Source organism: Balaenoptera borealis (genome assembly GCF_965194805.1).
Source record: "Balaenoptera borealis genome assembly, chromosome: 11".
In the NCBI taxonomy this organism is placed as follows: domain Eukaryota; kingdom Metazoa; phylum Chordata; class Mammalia; order Artiodactyla; family Balaenopteridae; genus Balaenoptera; species Balaenoptera borealis.
In genome coordinates this window covers 2027639-2051198 of record NC_138868.1, presented here as the reverse complement: position 1 = coordinate 2051198, position 23560 = coordinate 2027639, and the positions used below count along the sequence as shown (strand labels likewise).

General features: G+C 50.9%; 2 protein-coding genes across 11 annotated transcripts in view; one reads left to right on the top strand and one right to left on the bottom strand.

Annotated features, from left to right (window-relative positions):
- Nucleotides 1-23560, bottom strand: part of KCNQ1 (potassium voltage-gated channel subfamily Q member 1) — a 349026-nt gene that overhangs the window by 147034 nt on the left and 178432 nt on the right. The window lies entirely within an intron of this gene.
- LOC309606045 (uncharacterized protein) overlaps nucleotides 1-23560 on the top strand; it is a 129005-nt gene that overhangs the window by 4607 nt on the left and 100838 nt on the right. The window contains exon 2 of one of the 6 annotated variants that reach the window (XM_082342555.1): nucleotides 18619-22030. The exons of 4 other annotated variants lie outside the window; for them this stretch is intronic. In XM_082342555.1, the coding sequence (XP_082198681.1) occupies nucleotides 18619-18622 (4 nt within the window). In that variant the 3' untranslated portion in view covers nucleotides 18623-22030. Of the gene's footprint in view, nucleotides 1-11090; nucleotides 22031-23560 lie in introns of those variants that run through there. One more of the 6 variants, XM_082342552.1, reaches the window with a different exon arrangement.

Below are 23560 nucleotides of genomic sequence, written 5' to 3'. Positions count from 1 at the left end.
CTCAAATGGTCCGTTTCTGCACCTGTTTTCCAGATACTCGCTAGGAGAAAAGTCTAAGCATTGGGTTGCTTGATTACGGTTCTATTTTAATGTATTTCCACACATGCTGAAGAGAAAAGTGGGCCTGTTTCAGGATTTATGCTCCGGCTAGAGGGATCTTTTTTAAATTGTGAATCAGAGCATGTCCAAATTCAAATAAGGAGAGCCAAAAGAGAAGAAAATTATGAACTATTTCCCTTATGAACATAGATGCAGAAGTCCCATGTACAGCGTTAGCTAACTGAATCCAACAGTATATTAAACAATTCTTAAACAAGTGGGATTTCCACTAGGAATGCAAAGATGATCCAATATCAGAAATTCTATCCATGTAATTCACCGCATTAAGAGACTAAAGGAGAAAAACCATATGGGTCTCTCAGTAGAAGCAGAAAAATTGTATGATAAAGTTTAATGCCTTTGTATGAGTTGGGGGAGGGCACCACTTAGCCAGCTAGGACTAGAAGGGAACTTCTTTAAACTGATACAAGTCATATAGAAAAACTTTACTTTTCAGCAAACTCAAGGGAGAAACCAAAAGTGTATCTGTCCCTTTAAGATAAGGAGGACACTTAGGATGCCATCCTGGCCGTCCCCCAACACAAGAAAAGGAATCGATGTGTATGGAGAGGGCCAAAGAGAGAGAGAAAACTGCTGATTGTAAGATAGAGTGTTTGTATCAGGGTTCTTAAACGCTTTTGTCTTAGGACCCTTGTACTCTTAAAAATTACTGAGATCCCCAAAGAGCTTTTGTTAATATGGGGTATATCTTTTTTGATTGATAGTTACCTTCTTAGAAGTTAAAGCTGAGAAATGCTTAAAACATAGGACAGTACAAGCACATATTCCGGTGGGGGGGTCATGCTGCCTCTGGAAAACTCTTTAACTTTGGGAGAGTGGGAACAGAAGAGGCAAATGTTGTCTACGGGTATTATCACGAAAATACCAAAATAGTTTGGACCCTGAGAAAGAGTTTCAGGGGCTCTCTGGGGTCCTTGGACCGCACTCTGAAAACTACTGAGCTACGTGGAAAAAAATTCAGCTTTTAGAACTGAAAAGAGACTTCAGCAAAGTTTTTGGATATAAGATCAATGTACCCCCCCTGCCCAAAGCACTTTTTTTCATGCCAGTAGTGAATACTTTAAAAGCGTAGTAGAAGTTAAGGTAGAAATCAGTGTAGCAGCAAAGTTTATGTCAGGTCCTGGAATTAACAAAGAAGACTTTTATGAAGAAAATTTTATCAAAGGATATAAAGGAAGATCTTTTGATATGGAGAGACATTCTCTTCTCTTGGATGGGACCGCTCAGTACTAGAGAGATGTCAGGTTTTTCCAAATCTGTAAATTGAATACCACTCTGGTTAAACTTCCAGTGGGAGCTTTTGAGGAACTTGACAAACATATTCTAAAGTGTATGTGAAAAAAAAAAAAAGATCTACAAACACCAAGTGAACTTTGGAAAAGGAGAACAGAGAAGGCCTTGTACCAGCAGATCCTGGGGCCTACTCCAAGCCTCAGTGACTGGAATGGTGGGAAACAGAGGCCCGGGAGAGACTTCAGAGGCAGCCTTGCACTAGAGGAAGGTGGCATGAGATAAAGGTGGCCCCACATGTCTAAGGGGACTGTTTACAAGATGGTATTGGGAAACTTAGCCCTAAATGGAGAAACACGAATGTTGATTCCCATGTGACCCCCCCTAGAAAAGCAGGCTCCAAAAGGACTTAAAGATTTACAAGTAAAAGGCACTTGACATTTGTTCAGTAGGAGAAAACTATGAAGAATTTTGTGGCCCAGGGTGGCCTTGGGGTCAGCACAAGCACAAACCTCAAGACTAAAATTTATGAACTTGAATACATGCTAATTAGTATCTCTGTTAAATAAATCCATCACGGCAAAGGTCAAAACTATTTTCATAATAGTGACTTGCCTTTTTTCACTCTTACTTGTGTTCCTCTGCCCAGGTTACAGATGACAAATTCCAAGATATTTGAGACAACTAAAACTGATAAGGGAACAACAGCTAAAATACACTAGAAAGTCTTGCAAATCGATAAGAAAAAGATAGGAAGCCCGGAAGAAAAGTGGGCAAAAGATACTAATTGGCAATTTGCAGGAGGGTTAACAACCATGCGAAAAGATGCTCAGGCTCATCAGTGATCAGAGAAATGCAAATGAAAGCAATAGATACTCTTCATGTGAGAAGAAGCAGAAAGTAGGATAATGCCAAATGTTGGCAGAAATGCAGGAAACAAGCCTCCCTGTGTGCTGCAGGTGGGAATGCAGACAGGCAAAGACATTCTGGAGGGCCGTCCAGTACTCCTTCCTCAAATAAAATATTTAATACCTGCAGCCTACCAGTTTCGCTCCTGGGTACACAGCTAGGGCAGTTCTCGCCAGAACAACGAGGGGCTGTGTGGGCGTGCTCAGTGCAGCCTGCCCGTGAGGGTGGGGAGTTGGAACCTGGCACTGGGGTCGGGAGTAAGGACTAGATGTACACTTCACAAAGCGGAGACGTGTGCAGACACGGCGCCGAGCGACACAAACGCCAGACAAAACGAGAGCCTCGGTACACGGCTCTGTATTTAAATTAAAATTACACACCACCCAGACATGCTAGAAGATACTCCACGCATTACCAGGCCGCACGCACACAATGATATAAATAAATTACACTGGAGCGGCTGGCCACGGCGAGAGGAGAGGTGGGGTGGAGAACAGGGATTAAATGGAAAAGCAGAAAGATGCCTTTTCAGGGGTGCCTCCCACACACCCTTATGGGGTAACCCACAGTGCCTCGTGAACTTAGGGCTGTGAATAATCCCATGTCCTAGGCAGCAGAGTCCCCAAAGCCAAGAGTGAATGAATGAATGAATGAATGAATGTGTGTCCTATCCCTCCCCCTGCCAGGCATCCTCTAGTAGCTTCTATTTTGGGGAAATAAAATTCAAATTCCATCAGGTTTTACAAGCTCTGCCCCGCCCGCTGTCCTTCTCCCTCACCGAGCTCCCGTCACGCCAGCCTTCTGCCTGTATCTCAAACCAGCCAAGACAAGCGCCTCACGGCCTTTGCACCAGCTACTTCTGCCTGGCTGTTCCCACGACAGTTCCTTCTCATCCTTTAAAGTCTCACCTGAAATGCCGCTTGTCAAAGGGACCTTCTCTGACCCGCCATTTCAGTTGGCCCCTTCAGTCACTCGCTAGGTCAGCACTATGTTTCAGGCTTCCACCTGCCCAGACTATGCCACAGTATTTTCTGGTTCCTTAGGCATCTACTTATTTGTTGCCTGCCTGTCTCCTCTACCGGAAGGGAGGCCCCTTGAGAGCGTGTCTGTCTTCTCTACAGGGTCTGCACACGGCGGGGGTACGTCATGCATTGCTGTTGAATGGCTTCATTGATTTGTTGAATGAAGGAAGAGGCCAGGCCAGGAAAGTGCATCCATTTTCAGAACGGAATGAGAAAGTACACAGCATGTCAGGATCTCAGCCCCTCAGACCAAGGGTTCTCAACGGCCACACTGGTGACATTTGGGGCCTGAGCATTCTTTGTTGTGGGGCGCTGTCCTTTGTGTCTTAGGATGTTTAGCAGCTTGCCTGGCCTCTACCCAGTAGACACCAGTAGCACCTCCACAGTGGTAATAATCAAAAACGTCCCCAGACGTTGCCACATATCCCCTGGGGGGCACCCCAGGTGAGGGCCACCATGAGACCCGCTCCGGGGACTGGGATGATCTCTGCTCTGGCCCTTTAAGTGAAGCAAGCCCTGACCTGCATCCTGCCACACCCAGCACCCACCGCTCACCCTCTGAGTGAGAGACCCTGACCCAGGCCTGGACAGTGGAAGCACCCCCTTCTTCCTTGGCTAGCGGTATAACTCAGGGTTGGCAGGTGCCTCCATCCCAAGGCCATAGGCTGTCACCTGGGGCTTTAGTTGGAACTATCTTGCAGCTGCATTCCCTGAGCCGTTTCCGGCATAGGGGCCTATGGCTTGTCTGAATTAGAGGTGGCCTGGGTAGAGGCCGAGTGGGCCCTCTCACCTTTCCCAGTTAGTGCAGACTGACGAGTGAGTGGCTCTCGACACTGGGACAGCAGATCCAGAAGGTTTGCCATACGCTCCGGGAGGAGGAGGCATCCTAGGGGGCCTCAGAGCAGGCCTGGTGCGGGGGAGGGGGAGGGGGAGGGGAGGGGGAGGGGAGGGGGAGGGGGAGGGGGAGGGGAGGGGGAGGGGAGGGGGAGGGAGTGGCCTCTAGCATTGTCCTTCCTTCCCCAGCCATTGCCCTGTTCCTCCTGGCTGGCCGGCCCCAGCAGGACTGGGTCACTGACGGAGCCTGGATGACCCAAGGTTCGATCAGATAGGGAAGGCCCACGAAACCAAAACCCGAGCTTGTACCCGCTCCCCCAGCCGCTCCATCTGAGGAACTAAAGCCTTTCTCTGGGAGCCCTTCTTTGGGCTGGGCGAGGCCCTTGTTTGCAATTTAAATGTGGCCTCATTTATGGAAGAATCCTTGCTGCTTCGAAAAGCTTTGGGCTTGGTCTCACCCTCCCCAGCAGCCAGGCCTCAGCCAGAGAAGAAACTGATCTAATAGCCCTTTCTCCTGCTAATTGTAGCAATTAGTGTCATAGAATGGGGACTCCCTGGGGGGCCAGTGCCCAGCACACAAGCCTGTCCCCAGCTTGGGCCCAGGCCCCAGCTCCTCCGGCCACAGCCCAGGCAGACTGGGCCCCCACCAAGGCCCTGGCTGGGCTTCAGGGTGGGGATGGGGGTGGGAGAGAGGGCCGGGGCCACCGGGGGCCCAGGCGAGTTGTGGCAGGTGTTCACCAGAGCAGTTCAGTCCAGCGGCCACACAGGTGACCCTGGGCTGTGAGAGGGCCCGACCGGAGCAGGGAGCCAGATCACGTCCGCCAGAGTGTGTGTGTGTCCAGGAGGGCAGAAGTGAGGAACATCTGAGGGTGTGACAGGAAGTAGTCTTGGAGCAGATTGCTTTTACGGGGTGGGGAGCCCTTTCCCAGTGTGGCCCAGTGGAATCCCTTCTCTCCCCTCCCTCCAACAAGGGAGCTCCTGTTCCTTCATTCTTGCGCCTGTGCTGTTCTGGGAGATGGTAGCAGGCCCTCGCAGAGCGCGCCCGCACTCCAGGCCTGCTAGTGAGACAGGCCACGTACAGCTGACTTTGAGGCAGCGTTCTGCCATCTACACAGCACTTGCCCAGGCAGTGAATTCTGTCTGAGAGGCAGGGCAGCGATCATTGCCATTTTACAGGTTTGGTCACTGAACAAATCTTTGTGGAAAACTCGCCAGGCGGTAGGAACTCGGTAGGAACAGGAACTGAGCAGCCCCTGCCCTCGTTGGGGCTTGTGGTCCAGGGGGGAGGCTACCCAGTGTGTGCATGTGTGTCTCACTGTACCCCAAGGGGAGTGCTCTGCAGGTGGGGACACAGAAGAGATTCATAACGGGAACCACCTGGAACAGGGTCTGCACCAGGAATTAGTCTGGGGTCCTAGAAGTTCCCTTGGGGAAGGTGGGGGAGGCAGGACAAGAGCTGCAGGCAAAGGGCCCCCTGGTGGAGGGAGCCCACGAGCCAAAGGGCCGGAAAGAGGCCAGGCACCTGAAGCGGAGAGCAGGCCACGCCGCTGCTAAGGACTTTGGCCTTGTTCTGAGTGCCGAGGGCCTCTGCAAGGTCCCACACGGGGAGTGACCCAGTTGGATTCGTGTTGTGAAATGATCCCCCTCCTCTGAGTGCAGAAGGTGCTGGAAGGGGACAGAGGCACTGCAGTGCCCAGAGGCGCTGGCCTGCCTGGGCAGTGGTGAAGGGAGCAGAGGGAAGCAGAACTCTTCCGCAGATGTCAGGGTGAAATCAACCTGGTGTGGTGTTGGACTGACTCGGGCAGCTAGGAGGGGGGAGGGCTGGGCATGATTCTGGGGTTTCTGGCTTGCATGGCAGGGGTGGGTGGCAGGGACCTTTGTTGTTGGAGAAAAGGTGCCCCGGTGGGGTGGAGTACGGCGTGAGAGGCTGCAGAAGGAAGCCGTGGGGCCGGCGACTGGGACGTGGGTCTGAAGCGTGGAGGGCCAGGCTGAAGACACGTTTGGGAATCAGGGACCCACAGACGGTGCTGGAAGCTGCAGGCGCAGCTCGGGGAAGCAGTTTGGAGAGAAGAGGGAAGCCTGCCCTGGACGGGTCCTGAGGAGCTCAGGTGTTAACAGCCAGGCCATGAGGGAGAGCCTGCAAAGAAGATCGAGGACAGAGCCGGAGAGGTGCGGGAAAGCCAGGAGACCAGGGAGGAGGGAAAGTCACCTGCCTGAGGGTCATGGTCCCTGCAGAGGCCACACTGCAAGCAGTGTTCCTGGTCCTCTGACCATTGGCAGTGGATGACCACTGGCCTAAAAACGGCCCTGCTGGGATGTGCCTCCAGCCAGCGTGGCTCTCTGCTGGCCACCGTTCCCCAGGACAGACAGGGAGAGACCCCTTCCCCAAAGTCCTTCCTCCTCTCTCATTCTGCCCTTGGAATTGCGGCAATAAAGAGCCTTTCCCTGCAGCACGTGCGGGAGGCTGGGTTGACTCCCGCGGGGAGGCCTCGTCCTTGCTGAGCTATTTCATAACCTCGGAAGGGTGGAAAATCCCCCCAATCTTAACGCAAAGCCAGCAAGCTGAAAAATGGCCTTGAATAGGCTGAGATGAGAAAACAAAGAGGCCGTCAACATCACAGTCTTGGAGGGGGCGGGGGGCTTCAGGAGACCCCACGCAGACAGCAGTTTCTCGGCTTTAACGCCCAGACTCAGAGACCCAGCCAGGGACAGGCGTTCAGGGGGGTGGCGGCAGCCCTTCAGCCCAGCCTTCCTGATTAACAGTTCAAACAGGCTTCAAAGGCTCAAAAGGGGTTAACTGCAGAGCCTCGAACTCCTCCGCCTGCTAATTTTTAAACGCAGCTGAGCTCTGAGTGCCCCTCCCAGAAGGCCCTGAGAGGGGCTCTGCTCAGCCCCCACCCCCTGGTGTCGCCAGGAATCTGTGTGCATCTAGAACAAAGGCTCCCCATGCCCTCCCTCATCCAGCTTGTTCTGATGCCTAAGACAAGACTTCACCCCAGAGCCGCTGCCCTCCATCCAAGCCTGGCGGACTTGAACACATGGCCGTGACTTCCAAATGAACCTTTGAGATTGGCTTAAAGGAGCTGGGACCTCAACCCAGGTGAAACCTGGGTGGGAGTAGAGGCTTGGACTCCTGTGCCCCCAGAGACCAGTTCCCAGCAGTGGGAAAGCAGCAGCCCGGGATCCAGGGCAGTGGGGAGAGCGCTCCCACAGCCTGAAGTCCACAGTCTCCCTCTGACTTCCCTGCCAGGCCGAACCCACCTGAAGGCTCTAGGAATGGGATGAAAACTGCTCAGAAACTCTAACAGATGTCCCTCACACCCATCTGCCCTAACACACCCACTCACTCGTGCACTAAAACACGTGCGTGCTTAGCCTGTGACCCACTCCTTGACAAGGCTTGGGGTTCTGTCCCCTCTTCGTGTTGCTTCTTGCCCAGCCCCCGGCCCCTGTGGCACCTTCTTCATGATGGAAGCTGAGACCCTACCAGGCCCACGGGCTGTTCCCAAGGTCCCAGGACCCGGCCTCGGCTCTCACGTTGCCTCATTCGCAGCCCCTAGGACCCCTGCTCTTCTCAGGGAGGGAGACAGCCTTCTAGTCTAGGCACATGTCACCCGCAGAACGGTCACGCCAGCAGCACCAGCCCTCTAAAGTAAACGTGCAGCGCCTTCACTTCATCATGCTCGACTTGATCTAACCCCCCGCCGCCCAGGGCCCAGGGACGGAGGCACTGCGCGCACGTGCAGATGCAGCAAAGAGCGGCCTGGCCACAGGGAGTGACGTGCCTGAGGCCACTGGGCGCTGACACAGCAGGATTCAGCTCGGTCTCTGAGGAGGCCGGCCCGCCCTGTCCTCTCATGGCGGGGAGGGCTGCAGGCCTTTGTCAGGCTCCCTGTCCAACCTCGGAAGAGAGAATGTCACTCTCGAACCTTCAGCTCGCTGGAGAACCGGCCTGAGAGAGCGTAGGAGCGGCAGGGCCGGCCCTCAGAGGCTCACATGCCTTCTCAGCTTGTGCTCGGGCAAAGGTCTCCCAAGCAGCAGAGCCCTGGGCCATGCTGGGGCCCGCCACTGTCATCGCTGTGGGGGAAGGCAGCCTTGGAGTCCAAGAGGCCTTCCCTGCACATGCAGGGGTGGGAGCCCAGAGGGATGCCCGAGGCCACGGCTAGGCACCTGGGAGGGCCAAGTGCCACCCTGATGAGGTATCGCTTCCCTCCCTGCATAGGCCACTCGGGAGCCAAACGCCACCCCCTCAACTAGCTTCCCAATGGGCCTGTGCCCCGCCCCAGTGCAGAGGGCGCTGCCCCCAGCAGCCGCTCACCTGACCCTGGCCTCCTTGCCGGCCGCTCATCCCACTGCCCCTCCCACTCGTGCTGCCAGGGCTGCAGGCCACTTGCTGGCTTCCTTTGTTCCTGAAATGTCTGGATGTCTGAGAATCCCGAAGATACCCTTGCTAACAGATTTCTGCATCATTCATTGATTCATCATTCATTCTGGCCCTCCTGTGCAGGCGCAGTGCTGGGACGCGGGGGCCATCAGATGGGGTGCCCCTCTGTGAGCTCCCAGGCTGGCGGACAAGGCAAGGGAGCAGATCACGGGCTATGAGGTGGAAGACGTCGGGGACACACTGGCTGCGGCCAGGCTCCTTCGGAGCCAGGGAGAGAGGGTGGTTCTCCAGACACCTTCTAGCCCTAGGGCTCTCGGAGGAACACCAGTGCCTGGGGGTAGGCGGAGCAGAGGGCAGGGGTTTCTGGGGGCATGTGTCCTGGGCTGCCCCTCCCCCACGCTCCCCATTTCCCAAGGAGAGGCTGCTTCTTCCCCCCTAAGGCCCCCTCTTCCCAAGGCCACCAAAAAGGCCCCAAGCTGTAAGGGGGGGGCATCCCAAGAGTGGCATTGAGTCCCAGGGCCGGGTGGGAGATTATCTACGCAGGGGCTGATAGGAGCGTCCCCCAAGGGCTGACTTCAAAGCCACTCCGCCTAACCCCCTGCATCAAAGTCAGCAAGCTGGGCTGTTTGAACATTAAAAGAGTGGGGGGGGGGGTCACCTCCCCAGCCACCTGCGTCTCCACAGCTTCTCTCCTCAGGGTCTCAAAGGCCTTCTTGCACAGGTGGGCGGGGGCCAGACCACCCTACTCCCAGGCGGAGGAGCCACTGCTGCAGGGAGGGCTAACCGCCCCTCAGAATCCTGCAAGGCGGTACGCGTGCCTCCAGGTTCCCAGCCTGGGCCCTGCAGTCCCGGCTTTCCTGGTCATCCCCTGCCATTTTCTCTGGGTTCTTCTAGAGGGTTGACCTGTTCCCCAGCCCCACATGTGGAAGGAGCAGAGAGCAGAGCGCCCTCTCCCGCCCCCAGCTCAGCTCCAGACCTTGCTGCATGACCTTCGGCCTGCGCTCTCCCCCTCGGGCACCTCTGCAGGAGGGCTGGGCCCAGGGGGCTCTTGGGAGACCGTGGAATATGTAGGTGTGATATGGCGGCACAGCACCGCAGGGCCCAACAGCAGCTCCAGGCCACTCAGCCTGGACCCCGGTTCTAGCACAGATGAGGTACGTGCCACTGGGCAGGTCCCCTGATCTCTCTGCGCGTCATTTTCCTCATCTGTGAACCCAAATTAAAACCAGCAGGGTACCTCCTGGGGTTATTGGGCTGGTCAGAGGGCCACTCAGTCCCAGTGATCGGGAGAGCACCTGCCTTGTCAGCAGTGAGCATGTAGAATGGTGGCACTAGGGCCACCAGGCCTGGCTGCACCAGCTCTGCCCTGCCACCTGGAGCTGGAGGCCAAGCCCGGCGTCACGCAGTGAACTGGGGAGGGTGCACGCAGAGACTGGGGCCCAGCGCTGCAGGGAGGGCTGGCAGACGGCAGCAGCTATTGAAACTTTTGGGGAAGTTCCCCAGGTGTGAGAGGAAGGCCCCAGGGAGGCCATTTCAGTGGCGGTGCTTGGATTGTCCACAGGCCTCAGTTTCCTCGTCTAGACAGAGGCTCATCATGGTGTCTCCCTCCCAGATCAGACAGCCCAGGAGGGAGAGCGGACATGCCCTTGGTGGGCTCAGGGCAGACCCTTCCTTCCCTCTCTCTCAGGAACTCTGCCGAGGCTGGGGCTTTTCCACCTGGCCTCCCTCCCCAGCCCACCAGGTCCCCTGCCTGACCCCAGGCCCCGGAGCACAGACTCCTTGTTGCAGCCGGGCGCGTGTGCCCGAGCCCAGAGGGGTGCCGACCCCTCCCTCACACGGGGACATCAAAGGGAAGCAGGAAGCGGCGAGCCGGCTGACCCCCAGCAGGCGGGGAAAGTGCAGTGTCACCGCTCAGCCTGGGGCCCAACTGCTGGGGATTTTCCATCCCACCAGGATTTCCGCGGGACACCCCGACTCCGGCCTTTGAGGCTCCTTGGGAACCAGGGTCTGGGCTGGAGGCCCCTGTCCTCAGTGTCTCCGTGACTGGCTGGCTGCTGGCCCAGGCGCATCAGAACACTGTACCCTGGGCTCTGGGACCTGGCTGGGGAGGGAGGGCCACAGATTGAGCAGAGGGCCTGAGAAGAATGGAGAGGGGAACCTGTCCCTCCCCCGCCAGCCACACCTCCCTGATAGGGGTCAGGGGGTCAAAGCCACCGAATAGGCTGTGTCAGGGAGAGGACTGTACAAACAGTCCCAAGTCCCAGGACCCCAGGGCGGCCCTCCTGAATGCTATGCCGCAGCCCCAGTGCAGTCAGGGGCGCTGTGTGGACAGCTGGGCTCGTGGGCGTGTATCCACCTACCAGAGCCTTCTGCAGAGCGTGGCACTGAGGGCAGCCGCGAGCAGGCCAGGCGGTCCCAGCCCTCCACCCAAGGCCGTCAGGCCTGGGAGTCCAGCCCTCTCAACCGCCCCTGTACTTGGCGGACAAGCCCCGACCCAGATCTCTCCGCTGCAGTTTGTGGGTGGGCGCAGGTCTACTTGGTACACCCCGGTCAGGGCATCTGTGTCGCCCCCTGGCATGCTGTCCCCCTAGATCTGCGACTGCCATGTCTTCACCCCAAGCTGTTGCTCCTGCCTCAGCAAGCCAGACCTGGCCCTGTCCTCGCCTTCACTCACCAGGAGGATGACCCGGGCATGCTCTGCGTCGTGAGGGCCCTCGTGGACCTGGGTTGGCCTCTAGGCTGGTGGCTGGACTGACACACACCAGGGCCCTCTGGCCGGAGGGAAGTGCACCTGAGTCCCTTTGTTTGTTCTGTGGGGGTGGGCAGAGGAGCTCTTGCTCCGGAGGGAATGCAGTTTTACAGCTGGAAGCCAGTGGTCCCAGTCTGAAAACGGGGCTGAGTAGGACATCCCAGCCTTGAACAGGGGTTTGCCATCCAAGTGGGGGGACCCGTGTTTGGTCGAGCAGCCACGCTCTGCACAGCCCAGAGCCTGGCCTAAGAGCAGACGTGCTCATGTGGAGAGTGCTGGCAGCCGGGCTCGCGATCCGGTTACAGCAGCTGTCCCGCAGGAACGTGCTGCTGCCGAGAGCCGGGAGCTGTTGTTCCGGGGCTGCGAGCGAGACTCAGCGCTGGGGGCGGGAGGGGGGGGTCTGTTGCTGGGAACTGTTTCAAAATAATCACAGAAACTTGGCAGGCAGGGGCTCTGCCCGTAAGGGTCCAGGTCTCTGCACGGGGTGCCCACACCCTGCCCCTGAGTGTGTTCCTCCCCTGGCCAGGCTCGGTGCGGTGTGGTCTGGGGTCTGGCCTCCCAGGCCAGTGTCATTATCGGGATAGGCATGTTTGTCCCCTGCATCACAGGGCCTTAGGGTCACACAGCCAGGCTGGAGCTGGTCGTCGAGGAGCAGGATGGGCGGGCACAGCTGTGTTCTCAGGAAGGCAGAGAAAACCCCCAGAGTGAGGGAGCGAGACGGGGCGAAGCACGACGATTCACCATTGACTCAGGCTTGCTAGAGGCTGGCCCAGCACCCTTCTCTATTCTCCCATCCCCTGGATGGGTGAGAGCCAGAGGGGCCTAGAACAAGCCCCATCATGACTCTCCTGGAACCGGGCTGAGGCCCAGAGCGTGCAGGCTGATGGTGAGTGGGCCAGGACTCGGGCAGGCTTGTCCATAGAGAGAACATTCGACTTAGCCCAGGTGATGGCCTAGACCCTGGTGAGTCAGGAGGTGACTAGGATACAACCCGGCCCACCGTGCCCGGGAGTCCTATTCCAGAGGATGGCCGACACTGCAAGCGCCTTTGGGCAGACGGAGTCAGAGCACCGGGGTGGGCAGGGGCCCGCGTCCATAAGCCCCAGACCCGAAGGCCCAAAGCCTGCATGGGACCTCTGGAATTACAGTGCCTGAGCGAGAGGCTGTGGCGGCCTGTGGCCTCTGCTGCCTGCGTGGGCTCATTCTCCCACCCCATGCGGAATGACAGCAACTCACCTCGCAGCTGCAAGGCTCGATATCTGTGTGGGTGCTGCCACTGCACAGTGGGGCCAGGGTCGCACGCCTGGGTGTGAGCAACCCTCTGGCGTGGCCCATCAGATGGAAGGCACGCTGGGCTTCCCATTCAGCGTGCAGTTCCATGTGAAAAGGGACCCGTCGACACCTGTCCAGAACCAGTGATGTGGGTGGCCCTCTACGTGACAGGGCTGGGCCCCTGAAGTGTGAGACGCATGGTTATGGGTGTGACATGCCATGGCGTGCACACTGTGGGATCTGAGGACCGAAGACATGCTCTCGTGAGCTGTGCCGGCTGCCCCATGTAGGGGAACATTCTGTCCAGATGGGGACCCTCTCCAGGCAACCCCTTCCCCTTCCCTGTCAGGTCTGAACATTAGACGCTCTGTGCCAATCGGACACCGCTGCACCACCACCCCCGCCCGCGCCCCCGGCAATCTGTAATTCTCACAGGTTGTGCCCAGAGGCACACATGTCAAATCCAGGAAATATGAGTGAGGCAGGGATGGGAGGAAGTTGGAAATGCAAAGCCGCAGAGCTCTAAAGATGGAAGCCATTTCGCTTCTTATCCAGTCACCTGCTGTATACACAGTACACCAGCCTCCATCCAGTGTACCGTGTGGGTTAGGAACACAGACCTGCTTTCTGATAGAGACAAAACCTTGGCAAAGCGTAGCCTGTGTCTCGGGCTGCTCTCTGAAGGAGGCTGGTCCGGCACTTGCCCTGGTAGGGAGATTCCTAGCCCCTGCCTGTGGCTGGAGCAGTCTGCGAGGGAGAGTGAGAGGCAGAAGCTCCCCTCACTCCTTCTACACGAGCAAGCCTAGCTGAGGGGCTCCTCCCAGGTCCCTCCGCCAAAGCAAGTTCTCAGTTGGCCACCAGCTCCCAGCCAGGCCAGAGAGCCCGTCCTTTCCCTAAGAAAGCTTAGCCTCAACTCTGGTGTCATAGACAAGGGGCGTTCTTCTTGCCCCAAAAATCACTCCAGAGACACTGAGAAAGCAAACCTATTGCCTTTCCAACCCCTAACAGTGGAAAAGGAGGAAGAGAAGGGAGGTCACCTAGAAAGTTCTGGAACACAGTCTGTTTATCAAATGAGTATATTTTCAAATGAAAGAGAATGCTGCTGGGGAGCTGAGGAATCAGCGGGGACGGAGCCCACATGGCCCCCTGGGGCTTATGCGGTGCTGGCAGCGGGCCTCAGGCCTTCATACACACACCTGGGCCACCTAGGAGGAGATGCCACAGGAATACGAATGTGGCAGGTCACTCCAGCCACGTCGGCTTCCCTTTTGTTAAGTTACTCAATCCAATCAGAGAAGGTACCAGCAGTCGTTAACAGACAGCTGCCTGTCTGCTGGCGGAGCCCTACCAAAGCCCCCGAAGGCACTTCTCTTCCTAAGCTCTGTGGGGTGCCCCGTTCTCAGGGGAAAGGTCCTCTTGAGAGCCGGTGTGAAAGGGTTCCCAAGTTGCTGTACCAGTTAATGAGTTATTTGCTCTAAACAATATCTTGATAAAGGGGAAGGATGAAGTTAGCTGCTGTTGACTAAGGAGAGACAGGGTTGCCAGGGAAATGCTTCTAAATGGAAGGAAACAAAAGGCAGTCATTAGGTTTTGTCTGACTAGGAAAAATGTCGTGCAGAGTGTACCTTTGGCCATCTTTTGTGTTTACGATTTGGAAGAGAGAGGCAGCAGCGAGCGTGCGGCCAGGGAGAGGAATCTAACAAAGCTGGTGGAGGCCAAGATTTGGGGGCACAGAGCAAGGGCGGCTGCCCTGGAGCTCAAGCCAGGAGGGAGTGAGGAGGGCCTAAGGCCCAGGCTGGACCGCGAGACCTTCCAACCTGGGAGTACTGAGGTGAGAAGTAAGGGGGAGCTCCTGGAAGCAGAGATGGAGCAGGTTGGATCAAGTCGTGTCTGAACTGAGCTGGCATTTCAGGGCAGCATTCACGGCCTCAGTCAGTATACAGGGGCTTTTACTTCTTTAAGTCTCGCTCTGTGTTATAAATCTCTGCTTCTCCTCAGCAGTTCGAAATGTTTACTCTGAACTAAGCCCTGTGTTTTAACACGAGTCATGTTTTAATAGGAAAACCATCTTTGATGGAATCGTATGCAATTCTTACTTTTTCCTGATCAGCCAGAGCCCCACGTCCAGCCTTTGTAGGCAGTAGTGACAGGAAGAGTGGCCTAGCCCTTGGCACAGAAAACCTGGCCTCCACATGACTGGTCTTGCAAACCATTGTCCGCACTCAGGCCAGCAGGCTGCAGAGGGCCAGGACCTTCGCTCTGTCCCTCACCTCCAGCTCCATCACCCAGTGCGAGAGCCCTCATTTGGAGCCTTTGATCAGGTGCTGGTCCCATTCCTAACACTGGCCCATCCCCATGCCTCCTGAGCTGGTGAGAATTATCCCGGGAACAAGAAGATCTAAAGGCCCCTGGTTCTCAGGCTAACAGGAGACTTGCCATTAGGAAGGGGGAGCAGACTTCCTCTCTGGGGAGGGCATAACTAGGGCGACCAACCAAGCAAGGAAGGCGTGTGAACACAGCCTGGTGGTGGAGAAACTCTTGGTCTCAGCATGCACGGACTTGAGTTCCTCCCCAGGTACCACTGTTTTCTACCCGGGAACATCTGCCATCCCCAAACCTTGGTCTCTTGATCTACGAAAACTGCAATAGTCCTATACAAGGCCCTGGAGGGCCGTCAGAGTGACTGCGTTTGATTTCCCTGTATTTCTAGAACAGCAACAGAAGGGAGTGGGCTCCAGGGGGGCAGATTCTGTGATCAGAGACCTCTGGTAGACTCCGGACTCCAGCTGCCATGGACTGTGCGGGTGGGGACGTGAGCCCTGGCGGAGGAGCAGGGGTGAAGGAGCTCCAGAGAGAGCAGTAAGGCCTCAGTGCTGCTTCGAGCCCCGCTGCAGACCGGGCAGGCCCTTGTGAGGAGGGTGGACCGCAGCCAGGGTCCTGCACCTGACAGGCCCCGGTGCAGTCCCCCCTCGCTTATTCATTCACTTATTTATTCGTCAAACATTCACAGAGCGGCCATGATGGGCTCTGTGCGGATTACACACTGAAGATAATGCTGAACAGAAAGACCTACTTCTGCCTTCACCGGCCTTGGGATCGAAGGAGACGGCTCGTCACCCTTTACCACAGACAAACACCCAGTTATACATTAAGAACGAGAGGGGAGATGGGTTCTCTGTGGACCAGTCTGAGGCTTAGAAATTGGCCACTCCGAAGGAGGGACATAAGTCGGCCCCAGCCTGGGGAAGGGGAGAGGGTCAGGAGAGAGCCTGACTTGTTTAAAATGATACCAAGGGGGTATTTGAGGAGCGACAGTGACTTCATCAGAGCCACTGCTCAGGGTCAATACTAGCTTTGTGACCCTGGGCCCGACTTAACCTCTCAAGTCTCAGGTTGATTATATATAAAACAGGAGTGATAATATTCTTATGTCAAAAGCTGCCATGATGTAAGGATTAGTGAAATGATGTTTATAAAGCACTTAGCACGGTGCCTGGCTAAGGGCGAGTACTATTATGATTTTAAGAATATTCTTTAGTCCAAAGGTGTGTGCAGGGCTAGCGAGTTTTCTCCTCACCGAAGTGGTAGTGCCGGGGCTCCTTTGGAACACAGTGCCCAGGGAGTGTTGCCGATGGGATCAGGGCCTCTGCAAGAGCAGGGGTGGTCCCTGCCCAGCTCCTCCTGGTCCCCTGGGGCTTGCACAGTGCCTGGTGTGCACACTCATACCTCCTGCCTGGAAGAATGGACACACAGGGCAAGGGGGCACCCTCTCCTCCACCGGCCTGCAGGGTACCGCACTGGATCTTATAGGTCCCTTCAGCTCCTAGAGCCTAGACCCTACACACATCCACGCTGGGGGAACCCACGGGAGTTTTAGACTGGGGCTGCCCTTTGCCCTTCTTAGCTCAGGGGGGTGTGTGTGTATGGGCTGGCCCAGTCTAGACTGGGTGGGGGCTTTAACAAACCCCATTTCCCATCAAGGGAGCCTGAGGCCGTGAAGGTCAACTTATCCCACCCTCCCCCAGAGCTCTTGCAAAGATTCCCGTTCTTTGTCTGCATTCACCCCGGCCCCAAGAGCAGTCCTGTACATGGGGGTGAGCAGGGAGCTTCAAGATGAGTAGGAGTCACAGAGTTGGGGAGAGAGACAGAGATAAGAGAGACAGAACTGGGTGGGCTGCTGAGGAGACAAGAAGGTACTGGGAGAAAGTGAGGCCCTCTCCCAGGGGAGCATTCAAGACAGGAATGCCCTCCTCCCACCCCCACAGGATGGCCCCAGGGCTCCCAAGCCCCTCGGGGGCTCCCTGAACTCTTGCGTCTATCCCATAGGAAGCAAACTTGCTTCCTTCTATCCCACTCTCTATCAAACATAAATGATGTAAAAAGGACTTTTTTCCCCCTGAATCCTGTTAGCATTCAGAAATAGAGTTGTTGTACAAGAATTCTTTCACAAGAAGGAAATCCTGCCATTTGTGACAACATGGATGAATGTGGAGGACAGTGAAATAAGCCAGACACAGAAGGACAAATACTGTATGATATCACTTATATGAAGAATCTAAAATAGTCAAGCGCAGAGAAGCAGAGAGTTGAATGGTGGTTGCCAGGGGCAGGGGGAGGAGGCAGCTTGGAGGAGTTTGTCAAAGGGCACAAAGTTTCAGTTCTGCAGGGTGAATGAGTCCTAGAGAGCAACTGTCCAGCGCAGTGCCTGCAGTCAACAGCCCTGCATTGTGTGCTTCAGAAGTTGGTCAGAGGGTAGATCTGATGCTAAGCGTTCTTAGGAAATAATAATATACATGATAAGGAGGGCGTGAGGAGACTTTTGGAGGTGATGGGTATGTTGATGGCTTAGGTTGTGGTGATGGTCTCATAGGTATATACTTATCTCCAAATTCATCACGTTGTATACATTAATTATGTACAGATTTTGTTTGTCAATCGTGACTCAACAAAGTGGTTGAAAAAAAGAAAATTAAGAACAAAATGTTTTTTCCACAGGAGCTTTTGTTTTTTTCTTTGAGCATATATTTTAAAATAGTCACATCCTTAATGAAATCTTCCACAGCCTCTTTGTGGAGCCAGAATTCCACTGATCTGACAAGGCTGGCATAATAAAAGAACACATACTGATTTCATCTATGATAGTCAGCGCAAAAAAAGGGAACCTATTAGTCACCAGGGTCCATCAGCTGTAAAAATAACCAATGTAAATAGGGTCGCACCAAGAATGCAAAGATACATGCAGCAACCTGGATGAGTCTTCAGAGAACTGTGCTGAGTGAAAAGAGCCAGTTTCAAAAGGTCCCATACTGTACGGTTCCATTTATAGAGCATTCTTGTAAAGACAAAATTAAAGCAATGCAGAACTGATTAGTGGTTGCCAGGGGCTAAGGACAAGGTAAAATGGGAGAGAAGGGAGTGTGGCTGTGAAAGGGGGCTACATGAGGGACCCTGGGGTGACAGAAGCTCCCCTGTGTCGGTGTCTGTGTCCTGGCAGTGATCTGGTCCTACGGTTTGCAAAATGGTACCACTGGGGCAGACTGGGTGAAGGCTACGTGGGATCTCTCTATTATTTCTCACAGCTAGCTGCATGTGAATCTACAATTATCTCAAAATGAAAAATTCATGAAAAAAATCACGATCGCCAAATTAAAAAAACTAGTAGTCTTCCTAAAAATACCCAATAATGAATTTTAAGATACAGAAAATCTATACGAACAGAGGGCTAAAAAATACTGAGGGACATTACAACTGATTTGAACACATGGATAAATCTCTCCTATTTTTGGCTAGAAAGTCAAAAATATTTGTAAGAAAGATAATTCTAAGTTAATCTAAATTGATTGCAGTTTCAATAGAAACTACTGGCAGAATATGGGGACACACACACACTTTTTTTTTAAATCAGGCAAGCTGATTCTAAAATTTATGTGAAAAAAAAAAAAAAGAGCATGTAATGCAAGTCCTGTACAATTCTGAAAAAGCATCTGGAGCTCTTTGGTGCAGCCTGGCCCTCTGTGTTCCAGAAAAGCACCAGGTTTTAAAGATTACCCATTATCCTAAATAGTCTAATGAGGGTGCAACTGCACTTTTTTCTGAAGGTGATTCTACTCATTCAAACGCCCCTCTCCATCGACGTTGTCAGGCACCTACCATGATAAAGATGAACTGAATGACTCATCTTGAGGTAGGGACATGCATTTAACCAATACTATATAACCTTACTATATGTCAGCACCATTCTGTGTACTTCACATTAGTCATTCATTTAATCCTCCCAGTAACCCTCTGCGGAAGGCACTCTTTCTTATTATCCCCATTTTACAGATGGGGAAACTGAAACAGAGGTTAAATGACTCATTCAAGGTCCAGCAGGTAGGAGAGGTGCAGTTAGGATCTGAACTTGCACTACAGCTCTAGAATCTGCTCTTAACCACTACTTTTTTGTTTACAAGTCAGTAAAGGAGAGCACCAAGCAGGAGGTCCGGGGACAGGAGCAGCATTCCTCTGGGCTAGCTTCACAAGGATGAGGCTGGAAAAGCCACATTGGTACAGGTGGTCTAGATTAGATAAGGAAACTGAGTCACTGCTGTCCAAGTCACGATGTGAAACCATTTTGACCCGCACTGGTTATAACAGCACTCCAACTATAACACTTTACCGTGTCAGTTATTTTCTTTTCTGGTGGTTGGCCTGGGGAGGGGAGGGACTGGCTATATGTTACAGATTTTTCTTATTGCCATTCTTTTCCTTTTTGAATTAGGCTTATTTACTTTCTTGAGTTACTGAATTCAGTTTTCATAAGATGCCCTGAAACTGTGATCATACATGAGTAGGAAATGGCCCCCAGGGTCAGACCCGAGACCCCGGTGCATCCCTTGTCTGGATTCTGCCGTGTGAGGGAGCCCGGAAGAAACAAGTGCTCCTGTTCCCTGACAGCATTAGCTGCCAAGGTGAGGACTCAGTCCCAAACACTCCAGGCTTCCCGTCCAACTCAAGAGCTAATCCTGTGTCTAGAGTGTTTTGGTCTGAGGCCATGCCATGGGTTCCCTGGTTGACTGTACTGTGTGAAATGCGGCTTCCTCTTATGAGTAAGAGAGATGGGGGAAACCTGCTATACTCACAAGTACATCATAAAGTTCAAAAGTCAAATAACTGAGGCTGGCCCATCACCAGGCCCATCAGCCATCCATAAGACAATCTAGAAATGGACACAGATTAAATGAGAGTTTGAAATATGATAAAGGTAACAACTTAAGTCAGTGAAAAGAAGATGATGTATTCAAATAAATAGCGTTGGGATAACTAGTTTGACACATAGAAAATAAATTGAATTTAATGACTCCTTATGTCCAAATCTAGAGGGAGCACTATTTAAATGTAAAAAGATGAAGGATGCCCACTCTCACCACTTCTATTCAACATAGTTTTGGAATTCCTAGCCACAGCAATCAGAGAAGAAAAAGAAATAAAAGGAATCCAAATTGGAAAAGAAGTAGAACTGTCACTGTTTGCAGATCACGTGATGCTATATGTAGAAAATCCTAAAGGTGCTGCCAGAAAACTACTAGAGCTCATCAATGAATTCAGTAAAGTCGCTGGATACAAAATTAACATACAGAAATCTGTTGCATTTCTATACACTGACAACGAAATATCAGAAAGAGAAATTAAGGAAACAATCCCATTTACCATCACATCGAAAAGAATAAAATACTTAGGGATAAACCTACCTAAGGAGACAAGAGACCTTTACTCCAAAAACTGTAAGATGCTGTTGAAAGAAATTGAAGATGACCCAAACAGATGGAAAGATACACTGTGTTCTTGGATTGGAAGAATCAATAGTGTTAAAAATGACTGTACTACCTAAGGCAATTTATGGATTCAGTGCAATCCGTTTCACATTACCAATGACGTTTTTCACAGAACTAGAACAAAAAATTTTAAAATTTGTATGGAAACACAAAAGACCCTGAAAAGACAAAACGATCTTGAGAAAGAAGAGTGGAGCTGGAGGAATCACACTCCCTGACTTCAGACTATACTACAAAGCTACAGTAATCAAAACAGCATGGCACGGGCACAGAAACAGACATATAGATCAATGGAACAGGATAGAAGGCGCAGAAATAAACCCCCGCACTTATGGTCAATTAACCTACAACAAAGGAGGCAAGAATATACAATGAAGAAAAGACAGTCTCTTCAATAAATGGTGCTGGGAAAACTGGACAGCTACATGTAAAAGAATGAAATTAGAACATTCTTGAACACCATATACAAAAATAAACTCAAAGTGGATTAAACATCTAAATGTAAGACTGGATACTATAAAACTCCTAGAGGAAAACATAGGCAGAACACTCTTTGACATAAATAACAGCAATATTATTTTGGATCTGTCTCATAGAGTAATGGAAATAAAAACAAAAATAAATGGGATCTAATTAAACTTAAAAGCTTTTGCACAACAAAGGAAATCATAAACAAAATGAAAAGACAACCTATGGACTGGGAGGAAATATTTGTAAATGATGCTACCGACAAGGGATTAATTTCCAAAATACACAAACAACTTATATAGCTTAATATCAAAAAAACCCCAACCCAATCAAAAATTGGGCAGAAGACTAGATAGACATTTCTCCAAAGAAGACATACAGATGGCCAGCAGGCACATGAAAAGATGCTCAGTATCACTAATTATTAGGGAAATGCAATCAAAACTACAGTGAGGTATCGCCTCACACCAGTCAGAATGGCCATCATTAAAAAGTCTATAAATAATAAATGAGGGTATGGAGAAAAAGGAACCCTCCTACACTGTTGGTGGGAATGTCAAATTGGTGCAGCTGCTGTGGAGACCAGTATGGAGGTAACTTATGAAAGTAAAAACAGAGTTAACCATATGATCCTGCAATCCCACTCCTGGGCATATATCCAGAGAAAACGCTAATTCAAAAAGATACATGCACCCCAATGTTCATAGCAGCACTATTTACAATAGCCAAGACATGGAAGCAACCTAAGTGTCCATCAACAGATGAATGGATAAAGAAGATGTGGTGTGTGTATATGTATGTGTGTGTACATATATATATATATATATGTACACACACACACGTACATACACAATGGAATATTACTCAGCCATAAAAAAGAATGAAATAATGCCATTTGCAGCAACATGGATGGACCTAGAGATTACCATATTAAGTGAAGTAAGTCAGACAGGAGAGACAGATAATCATATTCATATCACTTATATGTAGAAACTAAAAAAATGATACAAATGAACTTATTTACAAGACAGAAATAGACTCACAGACATAGAACACAAACTTACGGTTACCAAAGGGGATAGTAGGGTGGGGGAGAGATAAATTAGAAGTTTGGGATTAACATATACACACTACTATATATAAAATGGGTAAACAACAAGGACCTACTGTATAGCCCAGGGAACTATACTCAGTATCTTGTAATAACCTATAAGGGAAAAGAATCTGAAGAAGATATATATATATATATATATATATATATATATATATATATATATATATATATATATATATATATATATATATATATACATGTAGATATGTGTGTGTGTGTGTGTGTGTGTGTATAACTGAATCACTTTGCTTTACACTTGAAACTAATACAACATGTAAATTAACCATACTTCAATTAAAAATATTTTTTTAACGTGAATAAAGAAAAACAAAGATGACAGAAGAAAACATGGGAGAATTTATTAAAACAATCTCAGAATGAGGTTTTTTTCCAAAACTTTTCCAAATTTTAAGACAAGGACCTCAAATCACAAAAGACTGCCAGAGTCGACTGTGTCAAAATTAAAAATTCTGAAGTCCAACAGGAAAAAATGGACCAAAAATTTGAACAGTTTATGTAAAGGAAATACAACTGGCTTCTGAAACACAGAAACAAGCTCAACTTTTAATAAAATATAAGAAATGCAAAACAAAAAACAAAAACAAAAACCCCAAAACACTCAAATTTAAAAATCCTGCCAGCAGAAAACTATAGAAGCTCAAAGACTGAAGAAAAATTGGGATAAAATATTTTCAACATCTACGACAGAGTTCCTATAAATCAGTAAGAAGAGGTATTAAAAAAATTAAGGGTATGGAGAAATGGTTCACAAAAAAGAAAAAACAAATGTGTTTACTTATTTGAAGAGATGAAAGCCTCATTTACAATAAAAGACATGTAAACACTCCAGTATACCATTTCTTCCTCAATCAAATTAATAAAGACAAAAACTGTGACTACTCACTTGTTAGTGAAGGTGTGGGGAAACGGGCATGTTTGTGCAATTTTCATAGTAGCATAAATGGGTACCAGCCTTTACTATTTGGTAGTATCTATCAAAGCATGTACAAATATCTTAACCTTGCTGGAAATGGGGGAAAAATGGGCCTCTTGAAGTGAATGCACTTAAAATGGAGACCAAAATGTCATGAAAAATAGACTTGATTGGGAAGTTACCTTGAGAAGTAGTAATAATAGTTTTGAAAACAAGATTATCCTATATAAATATAAGTTGTTATAATTGTAGATACCTACTCATTTTAGAAAAAAAGTGAATTGAGAGAGGTTCTGGTGTCATGTTTATAAAACATGCTGTGATACCACAGTAGGGCATCTTTCACTTCATAATGGACTTTGGCAGCACTTTCACACAGAGGATCATTTCTGTAGAAGGTAGGGCTTCATGGCTTCACTAAGGGCCTACCCTTAATCTTTTATTATTTCATCTGCTTTTATTATTTCTTTTTTGAAATGCTTATCTAGGTATCAGCCTTGATTTTCTCTTCAGTTGATAACTGGTTTAACTCTGCCTAATCTCCTAATCTCTGTTAGAGATTCTTCAATTTCACTTCCCTTAACTTCATGAAATCTCTTATCTTGACAAGATTTACAGTTCTTCTTCATAAGTGATTTACTTTACATTGTCCTTATTTGATAAGAGACAGCCTGGAAGGAGACGCAGTCAACAGAGATAGAGCAGGGATA